Genomic DNA, 21,161 nt, shown 5'->3' with positions numbered 1-21,161 from the left:
CCCACTCCAAAATAGACAACTCTTCTGACATCCATCACCATAGATTAGCAATTAGCTTTGCCTGATTTGAACTCTTATGTTAATGGAATCTTCTTCTTCTGTCTACGTCTTCTACTTCTCGGTCTATAAGGCTTGTGCATGAATTCAGGTCCAGTTTGGTCTGCATAGAGTGTTCCAAGCCAGCCAGGGCTCTCTAATGAGACCGTGTCTAAAACAATAAAGACATGGTGCTCTTAGAAACATTTGTAAAAGCCGTCTTCAAGGACAAAGATTTTTTTATCAAGAAATTATTTGTGTTCCTATTTATTTTCTAAGGCTTTTTCTTCTTCTCCTCACCCCACCCCCCCTTTCTCTTTTGGCTAATTAGATAACAGAGTCTCAACAGAGTAAGGGGTCACTTAAGCAACTGTTTATGGTAGGTTTTTTGTTTTGGTTTGGTTTTTTGAGACAGAGTTTCACTTCGTAGAACAAGCTGGGCTGGAATTCTCAGAGCTTCAACTGCTTCTGCCTCCCAAGTACTGGGATTTAAGGTGTGTGCCACTCCAAGCAGCTTTATGCTCAGGTAATTTTAGTACGTTTAGCACTCTATGTATCTGCGAAGAACTTTATCTACACATTATGCAAAAGTTTACAGAGCTAATAGCATGCAAGTTTAATAAATACAAAATGCTTTTTTTAAACACAAGATTCATGACATCAGGATTTACATTATATCAAATAATGGATGAAAATGTGACATTTCTGTCACTTGGGATCAGCATCATTCAGATGAAAAGTTGCCATTTTGGCAGTCCTCCTTTTAAAGCCTGGCTGTGGTGGTTTGATAAAAATGGCCCTCATAGCCGGTCGTGGGTGGTGCACACCTCTAATCCCAGCACTTGGGAGGCAGAGGCAGGTGGATCATTGTGAGTTTGAGGCCAGCCTAGTCTACAAAGTGAGTCCAGAACAGCCAAGGCTACACAGAGTAACCCTGTTTTGAACAACAACACAACACCCCAAAACCAAAACCCAAAACCAAACCAAAACAAAAATGGCCTTCATAGACTCATAGGGAGTGGCATTATTGGAGGTGTGGCCTTGCTGCAGTAGGTGTTGCCTTGTGGGAGGAAGTGTGTCACAGGAGGTGTGCTTTGAGGTTTCAGAAGCTCAGGCCAGCCCAGTGTCATTTTCTCTTCCTGCTGCCTGCCAATCCAGACGCAGAACTGTGAGCTGCCTTTCCAGTGCCATGCCTGCCTGCGTGCTCCTGTGCCTTCTGCCATGACTATAACGGACTAAACCTCTGCATTGTAAGCCAGCCCTAGTTAAATGTTTTCCTTTATAAGAGCTGCCATGGTCATGGAGTCTCTTCACAGCAATAACACTAGCCAACATCTATTCACCTTGACTAAATGAGTGTTTTACCATTGTACACGCGAGACATACCATAGACATTAGAGAATAGCCACTTGTGGCCATTACTCTCCTTCCCTACATAGGAAAGAGGTCTGAAGTTACTGAGTTTTGTCATTTCTGTAGACCAGCAGTTCTCAACCTATGGATCACGACCCTCTCAGGGGCCACATATGAGAGATCCTGCATATTAGCTATGTGCATTATGATTCATAATGGCAGCAAGATTACAGCAAATGAAATAGCAACAAAACATGGTTGGAGGTTACCATAACATGAGGAACTGTGTTCAAGTGTCACAACATTAGGAAAGTTGAGAACCACTGCTGTAGATCTTACTGAGCCAGAGGCTCCACTTTTTGCTTGAAATATAAAAGCTGAGTTAATTTATAAAGGACTTATTGGGAGGGGGGCAACTGGAGAGTTGGTTCAGGGGGGAGAGTACTTGTTGTTTTTGCAGAGTGCCCAAGTTCTATTCCCAGTCCCCACATGCTGGCCCGCGACTGTCTGCAAGTCTAGCCTTGGGGAGGATGCAACACCCTTTTTTGGCCTCTGTAGGCATCTTGCACACACATGGAACACATACACACACACATGCACACAAAACACTCATACCCATGAAACTAAAACAAAACAATTTCTGGGGCTAGCAAGGTGGTTCGTCAGATAAAGACACCGTTGCCAAGTGTAAGGCTCTGAGTACACACACACACACACACACACACACACACACACACACACACAGACACACCCACAGCATATTAATTAATGTAATAAAAAATAAGACCTCTTGGGTTGGCAAGAAGTCTTAGTTGGCAAAGTACCTACTGCGCCAACAAGAGAAGCTGAGTTCTGACCCCGAGAGTTCATGAAAACAGCCCAGTGTGGGGGTTCGCTTTTGTAACCCTAGCTCTAAGGCGAGGGGGCAGGGACAGGTGGCTCCCTGCAGCTCCCTGGCTAGCCGTTCATGACCATTGGTGAGCTCTGGGCTCAGTGAGAGACCCTGCTTCAAAAGATAAGGTGGAGAGTGATAGCAGAAGACACCCACCATCGACCTCTGACCTCCAAACACATGTGAACATACACAGATATATCCCACAAACATATACATCCACACAGGAAAATTTTCCATGCAGCTATAATACTAATTATTATGGGCCTCTTTGTATGCTAATTGTAGTTATGGTCCCTAAGTATATAAGACAAAACTTAATAGAACACCTTACCAGGCAGACATCCTCCAAACTTGAATTGTTATTATTTTTTGTTTGTTTGTTTGTTTCAAGACAGGGTTTCTCTGTGTAGCCTTGGCTGTCCTGGACTGGCTTTGTAGACCAGGCTGGCCTTGAACTCGCAGGGATCCTCCTGCCTCTACCTCGTGAGTGCTGGGATTAAAGGCCTGCGCCATCATGCCCGGCTAAATTACAATTATTAATGGTGACAACTTCGTCCAGGACTGTGGTCACATGTTCCTCATTATGCCAGAACTGTGACCTTCATTGAAATATTACACATGTTCAAAACTGGGCACTCCAAAAAGTGCTTCTTTAACAATGACAAGGTGTTACGGGAGCTGAAGTGAAGGCGGTTCACCATTGCTCTTTTCTGTAATTGGCCTTCTGGCGTGGGTAACCAGCCCAGCTTGCTTGTTTAGGCTGCCAAAACACAGCCTTTTTTCCTTTCTAAAAACATCAAAACATGTGGCGCACGCCTTTAATCCCAGCGCTTGAGAGGCAGAGGCAGGTGAATCATTGTGAGTTAGAGGCCAGCCTGGTCTACAAAGTGAGTCTAGGACAGCCAAGGCTATACAGAGAAACCCTGTCTGGAAAAACCAAAACCAAACCAAACCAAAACAAAACGGAAACCACCCAAAAACCATCAAAACATGTTTTTACCTTCCACCTTTTATTCGGATTGTCACCTGAGAGAAGCCTTTCCTGGCCATACAACTATTTTCTTTACTTTTGTTTTGTCTTTTGTTTCCCTGGCCAAGTTGAAAACCTCTTGAGGTCAGGGATGTTGTCTGCCGTGGAAGTCACCGTGTCCCCAGCACCTAGAACTGGCCCTGGCACAGTGAGTAGCAGATATCTGGGTTTGCCCTGCTCCAGGGGAATTGAGGAAATGCTTCCTCTAGTACTGTCAACTCCAACCTCGTGGGCAGGAGGAGGGCGGAGCTCCCTTGACAATACTTGTAGCGACAACTCCGCCTCAGGCTCCGCTCCAGCCCCGCCTATGTTCGTGTCCGCTCTTGCAGGTCTCCATAAAGTTCATTTGGCGGCGCAAAGCGCAGGGCCTTCTGGGAACTGACCGCCTGGGCCAATCAGGAAGCGCGGGCGAGCGGCGCGAGAAGCAGCGGTGGCGTAGTGCTGCAACCGGGAGCGGGCGGCAGAACCAGGTAAGGTGTGTGAGCTGCGGGCGGCCACGCGGCCCCAGCCCCAGCCCCAGCCCCGCGTTCGGGGCCTGGCCTCGAGCAGGATCCCCGAGGCTGGCTGGAACCCCATCCCGTGTTCGTAGCCACGAGGCTCGCGCTTCCTTTCTTGCGGCAGCTGGGCACGCCGGCCGGCGACACCTTAGCGAAGGCTGTGACTAGGCTCTTCTGAGCGTGGTCCTTCCCACTGGTGCGCTATCGCCACGCCCACCCACGTCCACGATTGCCAGGCCTCACCGGGCCTGGTTGCACGATAACGGGGTTGTTGGGGGTGGGGTGGGGTGTCCTTCCAGAGATTGGCTTTTCCGGGTAAAGGGAGACGACCCAACGAACCCCTGTCAACTCTTGTTTCCTTTACTGATAATCCGACAGGATGCTAATGGGTGCCACTCTGGTTGGCTCACCTGTCTCTGGGTACCCTGTGCCCTATCTTCTGTAAGGGATGCCCAAGTATGTTGGGTCCTTTTTGAAAGAAAGCCACAGCATGCTAGGCATGGTGCTCCTGTCAAATGAAGTTTGAAGCCAGCCTGGTCAGACCTGCCCACCCCTCCCCCCAGAGATGGCTTTCAGCACAAGCGAAGGTCAGAGCTTTTGTGTTCTGTTTGGGGGACACATTTTGTGTTCTGCCTGGTATCACGGTACCTAAAACGTCTAATTGTACCAGGAACATTCATTTGGTTCATAAAAATATCCAAGCATCTTTCTTGCCCGCGTTTCCCCCCCGCCCCCCATTGTCTGTTCGTGTTTGGGGCATTTTTAATCTTTTATTTATGTAGAGCTCACCCAGCTTTAAATTCCTGTGCATTAACTTCTTGCTGGGGCAGGTTGGAGACAGGTGCCCTGCTATGCAGCCCAGGCCTGCCTTAAACTCTAAATCCTCCTGCCTCAGTTTTCTGAGTGCTGGGATTAGAATTGTGGAAAGCGAAGCCTAGCTACGTTTGGCTGATGCCCTTCCTCCTCTTATTCTTGTACTTGAAAGAGACGCTAAGGCTTTGTTAGGCAAGTACTGTACCCCCAAGCTGTGTCCCTGGTCTCTCATTCCATTTTTCTCTCATTTAGCAATATAAAAAGGGTATGGCCAGTAATCTTTGAGTCTTCACTGGCTTTTCCCTTCCCCAGCCCATATTGAGTGTTTGCTACCAGGACACAAGTAGCCATCACTTCTTAGTTGTATTGTTGAAGGAACTTCCGGCTTCTGCCTTGCTTTTCATCAAAGCAGGTAAAGAGCTCAGCAGATCATACCCGCACACCCGTGCTGAATGTAGCATGTAATATAACTCGGGAATTTGAGGTAGGGGAATCTCAAGTTAGAGATTAGCCTGGATGACAAGTGAGAGTCTGCCTAAAGAACCCTCATACTCCTTACCTCTCCTGTAAGCCTTCTCGATGATGATGATGATGAAGATGATGATGATGATAGCCCCCCATAGTGAGCTGTATGACCCACACCCTCAGTGTCTGCTAGCCTCCTTCCTCTACCACTGCTGGACATGTTTTGACATCAGGGCTTTGTTCCTTGATTTTGTATGCTTTGCCTGTTTTCTTACTCAGTCTTTACTTGACGGGCATCTAGAGTGTAAGACTTTTCTCTCTCCGTACCTTCCTGCTTTAGTTGTTCTTAGCGTTTAGGTTTTACTTGTCCTATGGGTTGTTTGTCTTTCCCCTTTAGAACACAGGTGCCTACCTAGTACCTAGGTCTGGCACACAGTAGAATAGGTACTTAATAAATATAAAATAAATGAATGTTATGGATACCGCTACAGTCTTGGGAATGTGGTGGTGCATAAGACAGGCTTGTTCCTTTGGAAGATATCACAGAAGAAAACAATAAACACATAAATATAAAAACCATGAGATGTGAATTGTTGACACACTCTCTCACTCGCTCCCCCATCCCTCATGTGTGTTCTTGTGTGTCTTCTGTCTATGTGGATATTTCCGTGGAGGCCAGAAGAGAGTGTCAGATTCCCTGGAGCTGCAGTCACAGACAGCTGTAAGCCCCTGATGTGGGTGCTGGTAACTGACCTGGAGTCCTTTAGAGAGCCATAAACTCTGTTAACTGCTGAGCCATCTCTTCAGCCCCTGATCCTACAAGGTAGTATTGCAGGGAGATGGGTGACAGAGCAAAGATCCAGAAGAGGACCCAAATCTGTAACAGGTCATTTTAATTAGCAAACATGTTTTTGGTTCTCTTATGTGCCAGGCTTGGCTAGCTGCACAGGATTCAGAGTTAAACATTTGAAATTTCCCTACAGGAAGACATATCTGAGAAGAGATGGTCACAATTGCTCCACCAGGGAAGAAAGTATAGAAGGTTCAGAATAATCAGGGAGGGCCTTTGGGTAGGTGGAGCCATCCTCTGACTTAGCAGTATGCATGGGAGCTCCCATGTCTGTGGTGGGGAGCTGTGTGAACCTGACACGTACAGGAGTGTGAAGGGAGGAAACAGCACAAGGCTTCCTAAGGAACAGAGAGCTGCCAGGGCACAGCTGGGGAAGGTAGTGGAGTTGAAGATGGTGCATGGCCGTGTCTGTTCTATGGCACACCTCATGCAGCTGTGTCAAAGCCTGAGGTAAAGAAGCCCCTGATTTGTCTTAGGTGGGAGGTGTTTTGGAATGACCACTTTGGCCATGGGGAGGGTGGGTTAGAAGAAATGCGGAGTTTTTGGCTGTTGAGGTGATCAGGAGGAAGGCATGAGGGTCAGAGCAGAGGGGGAGGTGAGGGTGTGACTTGTCAGAAGGTATGGGAGGTGAACTTGGAGATAGACTGGGCTCAGGGGAGAGGGGAGCCAGGTGGTTTCTGGCTAAATTGATTGTTAGAGGGGACCCAAGGTGAGACTGGAATTGTTGGCACCCAAAGATGGGTCAGGTGTGGGTATCATAGAGACAATTAGCAATAATTGTTTTGGAGAAAGAATTAGAATTTAGAGAGGCAGGAGGCTTCTTTGTTTTGCCTTATGTTGTTGTTGTTGTTTTTTCGAGATGGAGTTTCTCTTGTAGTCCTGATTGTTCTGGACTCACTTTGTAGACCTGGCTCGCCTCAAACGCACAGAGATCAGCCTGCCTCTGTCTCCAGAGTGCTGGGATTAAAGATGTGCGCCACCACTGCCCGGCTCCTTAGATTGTTCTTTTTATAACTATATCCCTCTGTTTCAAATAACGTAAAGGTTGAAATGTTTTGTAGCTTTCCACTCTGCGTGTGTTTGATGGATGTGTGTGGAGGGGTGCACGCCCATGTATGTTTGTGGGTGTCAGAGGTCAGGAGGCTTGAGGAAGATGTTGGGTGTTTTTCTATGAGCCTGGAGTCAATGACTCACCAAGGTCTACCAGTCTCTGTCCCTCCCTCCCTCAGTGTGGGGTCAGATCGATACCACCACACTCAGCTTTATACATGGGTACGAGGGATTTGAACTCAGATCCTCATGCTTGTGCCTCCTGCACTTTCCCCAGTTAGCTGTTTCCTCAGACTGCTTTACGCTTATTCCACCAGTGCACCCAAATAGTAGCTTAATCCTCAACTACATAATGGCTGACTACCAAAAAAACAAAAACAAAAACAAAAAAACCCCCAAAACTCCAAACACTGCCAGAGATTTCCTTTTTAAGTTCCCATGTTGGTCTGTAAGGTCCACTAAAGGAAGAACCTCATCCCCCTCCCTCCAGTAATTTTGGAATGTCTTTGATGTAATAGTTGCTTTTTGATCATTGCACTAGGACTTGATGATGTAAAAAAAAAAAAAGCACAAGCAGCTTGCCAGACTCAAGGACACTGTTAGAGGACAGAGGAGAGGTTAGTAAATAAATAGCCGTATGCCTAGGTTTCACATGCACTTGTAAGAGGACAAGGTATAGAAATGGTGGGGCTGTTTTAGGTAGCGTGTCTTAGTAGCATCTTCAGAAAGGAGACCCATGAGCAGAGACTTGAATTGAGTAAGAGGATATGTCTCATCTGCATTTAGGGACTAGTGCTTTGTAGTGCATAGGCAGTGGTAACTGCAGAAGCCAGTGGCAGCCAGGAGTTCAGCATATATGAAGAACCAGCAGGAGGGCATATGGCTGAAGCATATAGACATGGGGAAGAGTGGGAGCAGAAGGGCAGATGATGGAGGTCTCAGACCCCCAGATCTCATGCATGCTCAGCAAGCACTATTGCTCAGTACCTCCTGCCTCAGCCTTCTGAGTAGTCAGGATTACAGGCAGGCAGTTACCTTCAAATTGGGCTGCAATTGAGTTTACAGATAGTGGGAGTTATTGAAGGCTTCATTTTCCCCCAAGAAAACCCTTTCTGTTTTTTGTCTTTTTGTTTTTATTTTTTGTTCTGAAACTTAAAGCTAGGGCTTTGAGCATGCTAGGCAAGCACTATATCACTGAGCTGCATCCCAGCCCTGGGTTTCAAAGCTCATCCCCACTATTAGGCAGAGAGCATACTGGGTAGCAGAGAGATCAATATAGGAACAGGGAAACCAGCCTGGAGGCTACTGTGATCTTGGGTGAGACATGTGCAAGTGGCTTGGAGTAGTGATAATGGTGGAATAAACAAAAGTGGATTCATAAGTATTTTAAGAACAAATCAATACATAGCAGGTATCATGACAGTAGAGGGTGGAAGGAAGGAGGGAGAGAGAGAGGGAGAGATGGGGGAGATTTAGGGGGGCAGAGAAAGAAACATGGTAAGACAACAGGGAGGGGCTTCTCACTAGGCCCAACCCCACTGAACTCTTGGAGAGCACACTTCAGCTATCTATAAACTATAGTATTAGGATGAGGCTTGAATTGACCATAATATTTATTCATTGAGTGGTTACTATGTGGCAGAGGAGAGAAGTATAGTACTTTAAGTTTTCAAAAATGAGTCACAGAAGGAGTAATTATCTTGCTCAGAGTCTCACAATACAAGGATAGCTATTAGGAGCTTGGGTGGGTGTTTTTGTTTGGGGGAAAAATGTAAGGAGAAGCCAGGGCAGGGCATGGACAGTTAAGTCTGGTCATCAGATGCAGAAAGGCAGAAGCAGTCTTACTGGAACTCCCGTGAGGGACTCAGGAGCACTGTAAGAGACAAAGAGTAGGTTGACAGGAAGCAGTGGCTAGAGAGATGCTGACATACACACCTAGTGTTGCAAGGACTTGAACTTAAGGAATGACAGTCAGGCCTTGTGAGATAGTGAGAGGCCAGGGGAGGATCTTGTAAGACTTTTGACGTTCCTTTTTTTTTTTTTTTTCTCTGTTAAGGTAAGAGGTTGGATAGAGTTTGTTTTTGGAGTTTTTAGTAAGAGTTACCAGGCTGGAGAGATGGCTCAGAGGTTAAGAGCACTGCCTGTTCTTTCAGAGGTCCTGAATTCAATTCTCAGCAACCACATGGTGGCTCATAAGCATCTATAATGAGATCTGGTGCCCTCTTCTGGCGTGCAGGCGTATATGAAGGTGAAACACTGTATACTTAAATAAATCTTTTAAAAAAAAGAAAGAAAGAAAAAAAAAGAGTTAGCATTAGCTTTTACTATCTACCTGTTTCTTTCAGAAGTTTCCTTTGAGGCTGATCAGATGGATCAGTTGGTAAAGGCACTCTTACCAAGCCCCACGATGTGGAAGGAGAGAAGCAACTCCTTCCCGTAGGTCCTCTTCTGACTCCACACTCACACTGAGACACACACCCCTCTCCCCAGATGAAGTGTGATACGTTATCAGTATTACGGTGTCTAAGTCTGCAGAGTGAAGACTTAACAGTTCAAGGTCAAGTGCAGATGCAGAGGACAAGAGCGAGTTAGAACCAAGGGCCACACAGGAGTGGAGAGGGCAGCTGGTGATGGTGGTTAGAAACTACACTTTGACACGTAGTAAATATGACAGTGGTAGGCTTGAGCAGACGGACACTGGCAATGTCTGAAGCCCAACTCAGGTTGGAGTTTGAGTTCAGTGGCTTTGAGGATCATTGAGAACTAGGTGCAGCACACAGGTATGAAGTAGGGAATTTAGGGGCAGTATTTCTTGCTGTTATTTTTTTTTCTTACTATTCCTTCTAAGTACTGTTTTTTTTATTTTGTTTTGTTTTGTTTTTTGAGACAGAGTTTCTCTGTGTAATCTTGGCTGTCCTAGATTCACTTTGTAGACCAGGCTGGCCTCTAACTCACAGCGAACCTCCTGCCTCTGCCTCCCGAGTGCTGGGATTAAAGGCGTGCACCACCACCACCCGGCTTTTATTATTTTTAAATAAAAGTTTCTTATGTAGATCATTTGTGTTTCTGTGTGCTACTAGTTTACTTCTCTGCTACCTGGAGATAAATTAATACAAGTGACATTTCCCAACACTGCACATTCCTTACTGTAAAAACCCAGTCTCCTGGGCAATGCTTACCAGATCCTTCTATGTGGCTGATTGATTTTCCTTCTTTGCTTCCTCCAGAAAACTCTTACAGATAATGAGCAGATCTTTCTTCTACTGCCTCCTAGAACTATAGAGAATTACTCAGCTGAGCGTGGTGGCACACATCTTGAATCCCAGCACTCAGGGAGGCAGAGGCAGGCAGATCTCTGAGTTCCAGGACAGCCAAGACTACATAGAGAAGCCCTGTCTCGAAAAACCAAAAAAGAATAAACATTACCCAACATTTTGCTTTTCGAATGTTAGTGTACACATGTATTCTTGTGTGTAAATATAAGCACGTGTACCATGACAACTGACATGTTGGTGAGAGGGCAACCACAGGCGTTGCTTTTCCCTTCCACCATGATGAAGATGACGTCTCTGTTTTTCTGATGAGTATGCCAGGCTAGCTTCTAAGGGTTCTCTTGTCTCTGCCAGTCATCTCCCCTTAGGGGTGCCGGGATTATAGACGCTTGTGCTATTACAGTCACTTGCACTGTGCATCAGAGTGGTTGTGAACCACTATGTGGTGCTGAGGTCCTCTGACCTGTTGAGGGAGCTGTCTAACCCCCTCCACCCCCTCCTCCTCTTCCTCTTCCTCCTCCTTTCTTCTTCTTTTTTTGGTTTTTCAAGACAGGGTTTCTCTGTATAGCCTTGGCTGTCCTGGACTTGCTTTGTAGACCAGGCTGGCCTCAAACTCACAGTGATCTTCCTGCCTCTGCCTCCCGAGTGCTGGGATTAAAGGTGTGCACCACCACACCTGGCTCCCTTTTTCTTCTTAACTGTTTAAAATGTAAAAAATTTCTTTTCCTGTGTGGATGTGGTGGCTCACACATGTAATCCCAGCTCTTTGGAAGCTGAGGTGAAAGGATCACCTAGAGTTCAAGACTACCCTGGGCCTCTTAATGAGTTCCAGACTAGCTTGGATTCTACACAGCTAAGAAACAGAAGAAAAAGAAAAAGTACTAATACTTTTCTTTGTGCTTTTTGTGCTCTCGAGCTCGCCATCTCCCTCCCCCTCCCTCTCTCTCTGTGTGTGTGTGTGTGTGTGTGTGTGTGTGTGTGTGTGTGTGTGTTCAAGCATGGGCCTGTGCATGCTTAGGCAGAGGCCAGAGGTCATCAGGTATCTTTCTCTTACTGCTTTCTATGTTATCTTGTGAGACTTAGGTCTCAGCCTGGAGCTTGTCCATTTGGTAAGACTGACGGGTGGAGCAAGGTACTTCCTCCCCCTGATACTCTCATCTCCATTTCCTGGTGCTGCCATTGCAGATGCACAGCCCTAGGCCTGCCTTTTAAAGTGGGTGCCGGGGATCCAAAGTCAGATCCACGTGCTCCCACAGCAGGCACACTCTTTATCCATCAATCTATCTCCCTAGCCCCCAGATGTCTTTCTGACCATATCTCCCAAAATACAGTAGTGCTAACTGCTTTTTTTAGGGTGAGGATCTTTGTGGTTGAAGTTGATAGTATTTGGATATGGTAAAATTAGAACCACTGGAAATGATACTGTTTAATCATATAGATGTACATTGTGATGCTTTGAATGAAATGGCCCTTCACAGTCGTGAGCTTTGAACACTTGGTCCCCAATGGATGGCACTGCTTAGGAGGAAGTATGTCACTACAGGTAGGCATTAAGGGTTCTTTTTTTAAAGATTTATTTTTATTTTATAAATGTTCACCTGATGTGTGTCTGTGCACCATGTGCATAAGTGCCCATGGAGGCCAGAAGGGGACATCAGCTCTCCTTGACCGAAGTTACAGGCTGTTGTGAGCCATCATGTGGTCGCTGGGAATTGAAGCTGGGAATTGTTCTGGAAGAACAGCAAGTACTCTTAACCCCTGAGCCATCTCTCCAGCCCCTCATTTAATCTTTTATTAAAAAGTGCTGAAGATCAGAACCAGGACTGTGTACTTGCTAGGCAAGTGTTCTGCCCCTGAGTTGCACCCCCAGCCTTCATTTAATCTTTGTGTCTGTTTGCACAAAGCCTAGTGGGGCCTAGTGTGTGTGTGGCTAGCCAGGTGCTTTGCACTCTTGTGAAACCATGGTTTATCAGGAACAGCTCAGACACCCTTCCAGGATTAGCAAAAGCCTGAAGGGTCTTTATGTCTTCAAATATTTGAAAAGAATCTAAAAAGGATAGTATTTCATGTTAAAATAATATGACATTAAAATTACAGTATATATTATTAAAGTTTTGCTGGAGAGCAGACATGCGTATTTGCTTGCATGTTTTTATGGCTGCTGTCAAACTACAATGGCAACGGTGAGTAATGACAGAGACTGGTCTACAAAGCCTAAATTCGTCATTACCTTTCCTTTGCTCATAGACTGAACAGACCTGAGAGGGCTCGCTCTGAGGCCTCTCATGCTTCCCTTTGTTTCTCAGCTTTTGAGTTCTGAAGACGCTGGTCTCTGCAAAGTTTCTGGGAGTAGCCAAGTAGTATCCATTTCTGGGATGACCCAGTGGTCTCTTTTGCTTTTGAGAAAGTATGTCATGTACTCTAGACTGACCTCAAACTGTAGCTATATTAGGTCCTTTACTGGTTGCTGTGATAAAATACTGTGACAAAAGCAATTTAAGGGGAGAGTGATTATATTGGCTCAGTGTTTGCTGGTCCATGCTGGGGAAGTCCTGATGGCAGGAACCTGAGGGCAGGTCATTGAATCCACTGTCAGGAAGAATACTGAACATTTGTACTTCACTGGCTTTCTCCTTTTCATTTATCACAGGATCTCAGCCCATGGAAATGTACCACCCATATGTAGGTTGGATCTTCCTACCTTAATTAGCCCACTGGCATGCCCAGACACTAACCTAATCTAAATGATCCCTCACAGGTGTGTCCAGAAATGTACATCCTAGATGACTATACATCCTTTCAGTTGAGCATCAATGGCCAAGGGTGCTTTTGAATTCCTCATCCTCCTGCGTGCAAATGTTTGGATTATAGGCATGTGCCAACCATGTTCCATGCAGTAGTCTTTTCTTTTTCATGCAGTAGTCTTTAAAGAGCCCAGTGAACCCCTAATTTGGAAGTTGTCACAAGGCCTATGGGGGGGGGGAGAATTTTACTTGTAGATGGTGCTTAAATGCAAAAGGGGAGAAATCACTAAGCTAATAATACGAGGAACAAGTGAGTACATGTTGATATAACAAGCAGGAGTATGATAAGAGGCCAAGAATGAGGCCACTGAGAATACTAAAGTAGCCATTTTATGAGGACCCTAACTAAAAGTGGTTTAGAAGTGCTCAATAGTTTGGGTATTTAGATATCTACTCTTTTTTGTCTTGATTGAGTATTTAACATGGTTATTTTAAGAATGTGGAAATGACTTTTTTTTTCATAATTAAAACATTTTTTACCCAGGTAGTGGTGGCACATACCTTTAGTCCCTACACGCAGGAGGCAGAAACAGGTGGATCTCTCTGAGTTTGAGGTCAGCCTGGTCTCCAGAACAGGTTTCAGGACAGCCAAGGCCACACAGAGAAACTCTGTCCCAAAACAAAACAAGACAACAACAAATCCTAATCAAACAAAAAACAAAACCAAAGCCCTCACATTTTAATAGTAACTGAGCTGAAATTATCTGATATATTTTAATTATCTTTATATAATGAGTTCATTTTACTATATATGTACTGTAGGGATTGTCTTAGTTAATTTTCTGTTTGCTGTGATGAAATAATCTGGCAAGAAACAGAGAAAAGAGTTCATTCTGTATCCTGGATAGTTTTATGTGAGTTTGCCACAAGCTAGCGTCATCAGAGGGGAAGGAAATGCCTCTATAAAATCCAAATATAGGGCATTTCCATAATCAGTCATCTATAGGGGAGGGCCAGCGCATTGTGGGTGGTACCATCTCTGGGCTGATGGTCCTAGGTTCTATAAGAAAGTAGGATTTCCTATTGGGACTCTACGTAAGAGAGGTAAGGAAGAATGGGGAAATAGAAGGATCCAGAGGGTCCTAGAAACCTACAAGAAGACAATTAAGGCTGGCAGATCTGGACCCAGGCAGGTCAGTTCAAACTACAGTACCAACCAAGGACAATGCATGCAGTAAACCTAGAACCTCTATCCAGATCTAGCCAATGGACAGCACATTCTCCACAATTGTGCGGAGAGCAGGGACTAATTCGGGCATGAACTCTGGTGCCCCCTATTAGACCACTTCCCCTTGGTGGGGAGACCTGGTGGTACTCAGAGGAAGAGTAAGCAGGCTACCAGGAAGAGACCTGATGGGCTGTGATCTTATAGTGAGGGACAAGGTCCCCTTCTGTCACAGACCTAGGGGAGGGGAATAGGATGAAAGAGGGAATAGGAAGATACAAGTGAGGGAATAACAAATAAGATTTAATCTGAATAAATTGCTAAAATAAATAAATAAATATAAAAAAAGAAAGTAGGCTGAGCAAATCATGATGAGCAAGCCAGTAAGCAGCACCTCTCCATGGCCTCTCCATCAGCTCCTGCCTCCTGGTTCCTGTCCTGGCTCCCTTTAATAATGGACAATGATCTGGAAGTGTAAGCCAAATAAACTCTTTCCTCCCCAACTTGCTTTTGGTCATGGCTTATCATCACAGCAATAGAAACCCTAAGACATTGGCTCATACTGAAAGGGCTGCATTCCATGATATCAGAGAAGACATGATTATAGGAGCATTGCATTCATAGCCAGGGAATGAGTGAATACAAGTGAGGCTTGGGTTATAAAGCCTCAAGGCTTTGTCCTCAGTGAAGGTCTTTACCTGCTGAAGGTTCACAACTTTTTGTAACAAGTGCCACCAACCAGGGACCAAGTGTTCAAACACATGATGAGCCTCTATTGGGTGTGTTTTAATATTCAAACCACAATGTCTGTGGTAGGGGTTCAGGGCAGCACGTGTTGTTTAGAGATTGAATGATAGGTGAACACAAACCAGCATAAGGAAACAGAAGAAATTGTGGACATCAGTTATTTTCTTAGCGTCTACCAAACCACCAGCAATGCTAAGTCTTGAGGTTCAAAGGATATATTCCAAAGAGCTGAGAGAGCATACCAGGGGACTCTAGGCTTTTCAGTAAAGAGTAGTGAAAACAAAGCACTTCTCATTTTTTATTATTAAATCAAGCAAAACACAGTTTGCTTAAGCAAATACAAGGACTGTGGGGGGAATACACCTGCTGTTCTGTCTTACCATGCTTGGTCATATGAAAAGAGCCAAGAATATTCCTCCTTGGCTTCTGCCTTTCCCAGAGAGATAATGTGGACATGCTGGGGCACTTCCTTTAAGTTCTTGTTTTTAAATGCATTTACTGATCATAGTTTATGTAATTATTTTTAGAAAGTTAGCTTCTCGGAAGAACATTCTGCACTCTAGCTCATCTTAAAAAGGCTCCCAAGAATCTTCTAGATGGGGTAATGAGATCTAGATCATGGAATTGTCCCAGTAAGAACATTCTTCTTTTTTCTTTTTCTTTTTCATTATCATTATCATCATCATCATCATCATTATTATTATTACTATATTTATTTATTTTTTGTTTTTGTTTTTGTATGGCCCTGGCTGGCCTTGGAGCTTGGTTTGTAAACCAGGCTGGCCTTGGAGCTTGATTTGTAAACCAGGCTGGCCTTGAACTCAGAGATCTGCTTGCTTTTGCCTCCTGAGTGCTGAGATTAAAGTTGTGTGGCACCCCCCCCCCCTTTTATTTTGTAAAACACCATCCTTGCTTCAAACTCACGGAGATCTGCTTGCCTCTACCTCAAGAGTTGTGGGCTTAAAGGTACCTACCACCTACCTTTTATAAAAGATTTATTCATTTATTTATTATGTATACAATATTCTGCTTGCATGTACACCTGCAGGCCAGAAGAGGGCACCACCAGATCTCATTATAGATGGTTGTGAACCACCATGTGGTTGCTGCGAATTGAACTTAGGACCTTTGGAAGAGCAGACAGTGCTCTTAACCTCTGAGTCATCTCTCCAGCCCCAAAACTCAACATTTAAAAAATCACTTTACAGCCATATTCTAACCCCTTTTCTCCTCCTCACAGCCCCACCCTCAAGCTTCCGCTTTCCCCCATTCCTTCTTCTTTTCAGAGAAGGGGAGGCACCCAAGGAGTACCACCTCCCCCTCCCCCACTCTCCTCCCCGCCTCCGCGGCACCTCAAGTCATAGCAGCACTAAGCACATCCTCTCCCACTGAGGTCTGACAAGGCAGCTCAGCTAGGAGAAGGGATTCAGAGGCAGGCCACAGAGTCAGAGACAGCCCCTACCCCAACATAGGGACCCATATGTTGACTAAGCTGTACATCTGCTACATATGTGTTGGGGCTAGGTCTAGCTCTTTGGTTGGGTCCAGTCTCTGTATACTGCCATAGGCCCAGGTTAGTTTACTTTGCAGATCTGCTTGTGGTGTCCTTGACCCCTCTTGCTCCCTCTATCCTTCTTCCTACTCTTCACCAGACTTCCTAAGCTCAGCCTATTGTTTGGGGAGTCTCTGCCTCTGTTTTCATCAGCTGCTGGATGAAGCCTCTCAGAAGTTATACTATGCTTCTGTCTGCAAGCATAGCAGAGTAGTATTAATAATGTCAGGGGTTGGCGCTCCTGTGGGGCGGGCCTCAGGTTGGCCAGTCATTGATTTGCCATTCCCTCATTCTCTGCTCCATCTTAATCCCTACACTTCTTGTGGACAGGACAAATTTTGGGTCAAAGGTTTTATGGATGAGTTGGAGACAGTCACACTACCTAGGAGCAGAGCAGGCCTCGGCAGTGAATTTACAGTCCTGTCTTAGCCTGTAACGTTCTATACCTTTTCTCTTTAGACGTGCTGATTTTAATTTGAGGATTTTATAAAAGATTTATTTGTGCATTTTGTGTATATGAGTGTTATATTTGCATGTGTGTCTGCATGACAGAAGAGGGCATCAGATCCCATTATAGATGGCGGTGAGCCACCATATGGTTACTGGGAATTGAACACAGGACCAAGAGCAGCTAGTGTCCTTAACCACTGAGCCATCTCTCTAGCTCCAATTTTAGGATTTTAAAAGATTTGTTTATATTTAAATTTATGTGTATGTGTATGTGATTGCTCATGTGAGCCAAAAGAGGGTGTCAGATTTCCTGGAGCTGGACTTCCAGGCAGTTGTTAGCTGTCCAACATGGGTGCTGGGAACCAAACTCAGGCCTCTAAGAATAGTAAGCTCTCTGCCTGCGGGGGTGAGGGTGGGGTGGCACAGGCCTTTAATCCCAGCATTTGGGAGGCAGAAGCAGGCAGATCTATGTGAGTTCGATGCCAGCCTGGTCTACAAAGAGAGTTCAGGACAGCCAGGGCTGTTACACCGAGAAACCCTGTCTTGCCGCGGGTGGGGGTGGATGGGTGGGGCAGGGGGTAGGATAGTAAGCTCTCTCAATCATGGAGCCATTTCTCCAGCACCACTTGTTAACCTTTTAAAATAGCATTTTATCGGTTGGCCTCAAAGGTGGATGCAGAATCAGCCACGCTGTTTGGGGAGAAATGCTCCAGTAGGAGAAAAGAAGTGAAAAGTTAACTTAGGGCAGGAATGTGCCTCATCATCCACTGGAGGCAGCAAGGAGGCCCTCAGGGCAGACAGGGTGGAGGGAAGAAAGGGCAAAGGTTGCAGATGGGCCTGGGTAGTAAGGGGGAAGTAGAGCCCTATTTGGAGAGTGGCACTGCACCAGAGGTTTAAATGGTAGGGTAGCAACTGAATTTAAAAAGATCCCTGCTTGCTGGGGGTGGGAATAGACTGTAGCAGGCAAGGACTGAGAATTTTTAGTTCTGCCATCCTCAGTCTCCCACAGACAATGATAGTCAGGTACAGCCTGAATGTTTTGGGCTTAAAATATAATTCTCTAGGTACTTTAGCTTAAGACTTATTTTTGTTAAAGATTAAAGTCACCTTAGAACTTCATGAAGAAAACCCGCATGTTTTTATGTTTACTTTAAGAAGAACTATTTTTGCTTTAACCTTGTGACCTGCCTTTAAGGTTAATGTTCTTTAATGTTCATTTCAAAAAGTCCTTATCTTCTGGCTATGGATTTAGGGTGGTAAAGATGGCCCTGTACATTAATATATGCTTCTGTAGCTAAGGAAAAATTGTGTATTAAAGTAACATTTTAAGTATAGAGCTAAACCAGGGGATTTCATATGTGTAGTAGAAACCATGGACCTAAAGCAAAGAAGGAAAGAATAAACAAGACCTATAGTTCAGCCGTTAAGATCGCAAACTGCTCTTCCAGAGCAATCAAGTTTGAATCTCAGCACCCACCTCAGGCAGCTGATAACTAACCTGTAGCTCCAGCCCCAGAGTGTCTGATGCACTCTTCTGGCCCCTGTGGGCATGCATACACATATGGCATACACTCACACAGACATATGGCCATACACAGCAAAATAAAATTTATAAATTCTTTTAAATTGAGCTGCTGCTAATAAGGAATTGTCTACTTTTTTTTCAGGTGGGGGCGTACAGACTATTATATTATATTATATTATATTATATTATATTCTAGACTAGACTAGACTAGACTAGACTAGAATTCAACTTTGTATCCCTAGGCTGGCCTCAAATTTGGGGCAGTTCAGCTTTAGCCTTCTGAGTACTGGAATCATAGGTGTGAACTACTGTGCCCCTCTGAATTTTCTTTCTTCTAATAATAAACTTGTTCCTAATCTTTTAGCATTATACTTTTATAGATTTTATTTTTTGTGAGTGTTTACCCTGCATGTATGTAAGTACACCATATGCATGCAGTGTCCGTGGAGAGGGGAGGACCACGTTGGATCCCTTAGATCCAGCTAGAGTCTGGCAGCTGTAAGCCACCATGTAGGTTCTGGGATCCAAACCCTGGGTCCTCTGTAAGAATAACAAGTGTTCCTAATCGTTGAGCCACCTATATATGTGTATGCGTGTGTGCCATGTATGTTTGGGTGCCCTTGGGGGCCAGAAGAGGTACTGGAGTACAAGCAATTGTGAGCTGCCTGGCATGGGCGCTAAAAACCAGACTGGGGTCCTCTATAAGAGCAGCAAGTGTTTTTAACTGCTGAGTCACCTTTCCAGCCTCTTAATGATGGTAATACATTTGACCTTCTGTTAATTTAATAGTGGTAGGAGTTAAAAAAATATTTACTTCATCAAGAACCTTGTATAAGGATGGTATAGTATACATACACAAGATTCATAAATGTGTATTAGTTGGTAAATAGTAGCACTTCTCCTCCTCTTTTTAGTGTTTTGAGACAGGGTTTCTCTGTGTAGCCCTAGCTGTCCTGGAACTGGCTCTGTAGACCAGATTGGCCTTGAACAGAGATCTGCCTTTGCCTCTTGAGTTCTGGGATTAAAGGTGTGTGCCACCATGCCTGGCACATAGCAGCACTTCCTTTAAAAATTAAAAGATTTTTATTTTATGTTACGTGTGTCTTAACCTGTATGTATGTTTGTGCACCAGATGAGCGTGTCAGCTCTCCTAGAGCTGATACATGGTTGCTGGCAATTAAACCCAGGTCCTCTGCATGAGTAGTCAGCTCTGAGTCATATGGCTTCCAGCTCCTGATCTTTTTTTTTTTTACACAATTTATTTAAACAATATTTGTATGTGTGCTTATATGTTGTGTGGAGTCATGCCACACCATGTGTGGAGGTCAGAGGAAAACTTGCCAGAGTTGTTTTTGGAGTCAGTTCTCTTCTATCTTGTGGGCCTCAGGAATTGAATGTTGTTCACAATAGCAAATGATTCCCACAAATTCAGCCATCATGTTTATTATGTTTGTGGTCTGAAAGCTAGGTGTTTTTTAAAATAAATATATAATACTGTAAGTAGTTGGAGTAACAAGTCAGATGTCAATACGTAATGAGGCCTTCAGTAACCTTGTAAGAATGTATAAATGGAGACCAGGGCATGAAGAGTTAAAAAGAATGCTGCCCTGGCTATCCTGGAACTTGTTCTAGTGATCAGGCTGGCTTCAAACTCGCAGAGATCCTCCTGCCTCTGCCTCCTGAGTCCTGAGATTTAAGGCATGTGCCACCATTGCCCAGCGGCCACCTCTTCTTAATGGGGGCATTCTTGAGGTGGTGTGGTGATATTGCCCTCTTCCTCAGGATAAGGGGAAGGGTTGAAGGTGTAGAAGGATTGTTCTATAGGCTTCCTGGAGCATGCCACAATGGCTTTCATGTCCTTATCTGCTATGGATCTGAGGAAGAGGCAGGAATTTTTGCCTGTGGCTTAATATGCTTGCATTTGTTCTGGTGGTAAAATCAATCTTGAGACAGTCAATAAGCACAGAAGTCATCTGTTCACAATCTGACTCATTTTCTGTGTCAGGCCTGTTCTTGGGCTATATTCAGGGACAAATCCTCCTTGTTGATGAACTGTCCCCCTTTCAGTTTACAAGAAGTCCTGGAGTTTTATTAATTTTGTAACAGATTGAAGCAGAGATGAAGCCTCCCTCCCCCTTGACTTAGCTCTTTTTTCTTTCCTGTAGCATCTGCATCTCCAATGGATACTGAGGGGTTTGGTGAGCTCCTTCAGCAAGCTGAACAGCTTGCTGCTGAGACGGAAGGCATCTCTGAGCTTCCACATGTAGAACGGAATTTACAGGAGATCCAGCAGGCGGGTGAGCGCCTGCGTTCCCGTACCCTCACACGCACATCCCAGGAGACAGCAGATGTCAAGGCGTGAGTACTGGTGAGGGGTGCTGTTGGACTGGGTAGTTTGGGGGCAGTATAGTCACAAGCCAGATAGTCAGGAGCTCAGTTATAAGCAGGTCAGCAAGCCTTCTTTGTTTCTGCGCCTGCTAGGTTTTTAGCGTTCCAGCCTGCCTGACCAAGCTGAGGGTCTGTACCATAGGCAGCGGTGTGAGGGTGGAAGTGGGTGGAAGAGCTCTGTTTTGTATATCGTGTTCTCGGTGGTTCCTGCTGGGGTTAGTGGGCTATTGAGTCATAAATGGCCTCTGCAAGTGTGTTAGTAGATAGGG

At 45.0% G+C, this 21,161-nt stretch overlaps 1 protein-coding gene across 2 annotated transcripts in view; it reads left to right on the top strand.

The window, feature by feature from the left end:
- The first annotated feature begins 3,643 nt into the window (after positions 1-3,643).
- Positions 3,644-21,161, top strand: part of NUP93 (nucleoporin 93) — a 102,944-nt gene continuing 85,426 nt past the window's right edge. Inside the window, exons 1-2 of one of the 2 annotated variants that reach the window (XM_084757726.1) lie at positions 3,644-3,784; positions 20,670-20,862. In XM_084757726.1, the coding sequence (XP_084613852.1) occupies positions 20,684-20,862 (179 nt within the window). In that variant the 5' untranslated portion in view covers positions 3,644-3,784; positions 20,670-20,683. Of the gene's footprint in view, positions 3,785-11,783; positions 11,805-20,669; positions 20,863-21,161 lie in introns of those variants that run through there. The other variant, XM_084757725.1, reaches the window with a different exon arrangement.

Source organism: Acomys minous (genome assembly GCF_964271855.1).
Source record: "Acomys minous genome assembly, chromosome: 14".
Taxonomy (NCBI): Eukaryota; Metazoa; Chordata; class Mammalia; order Rodentia; family Muridae; genus Acomys; species Acomys minous.
This window is presented reverse-complemented; position numbering and strand designations above follow the sequence as displayed.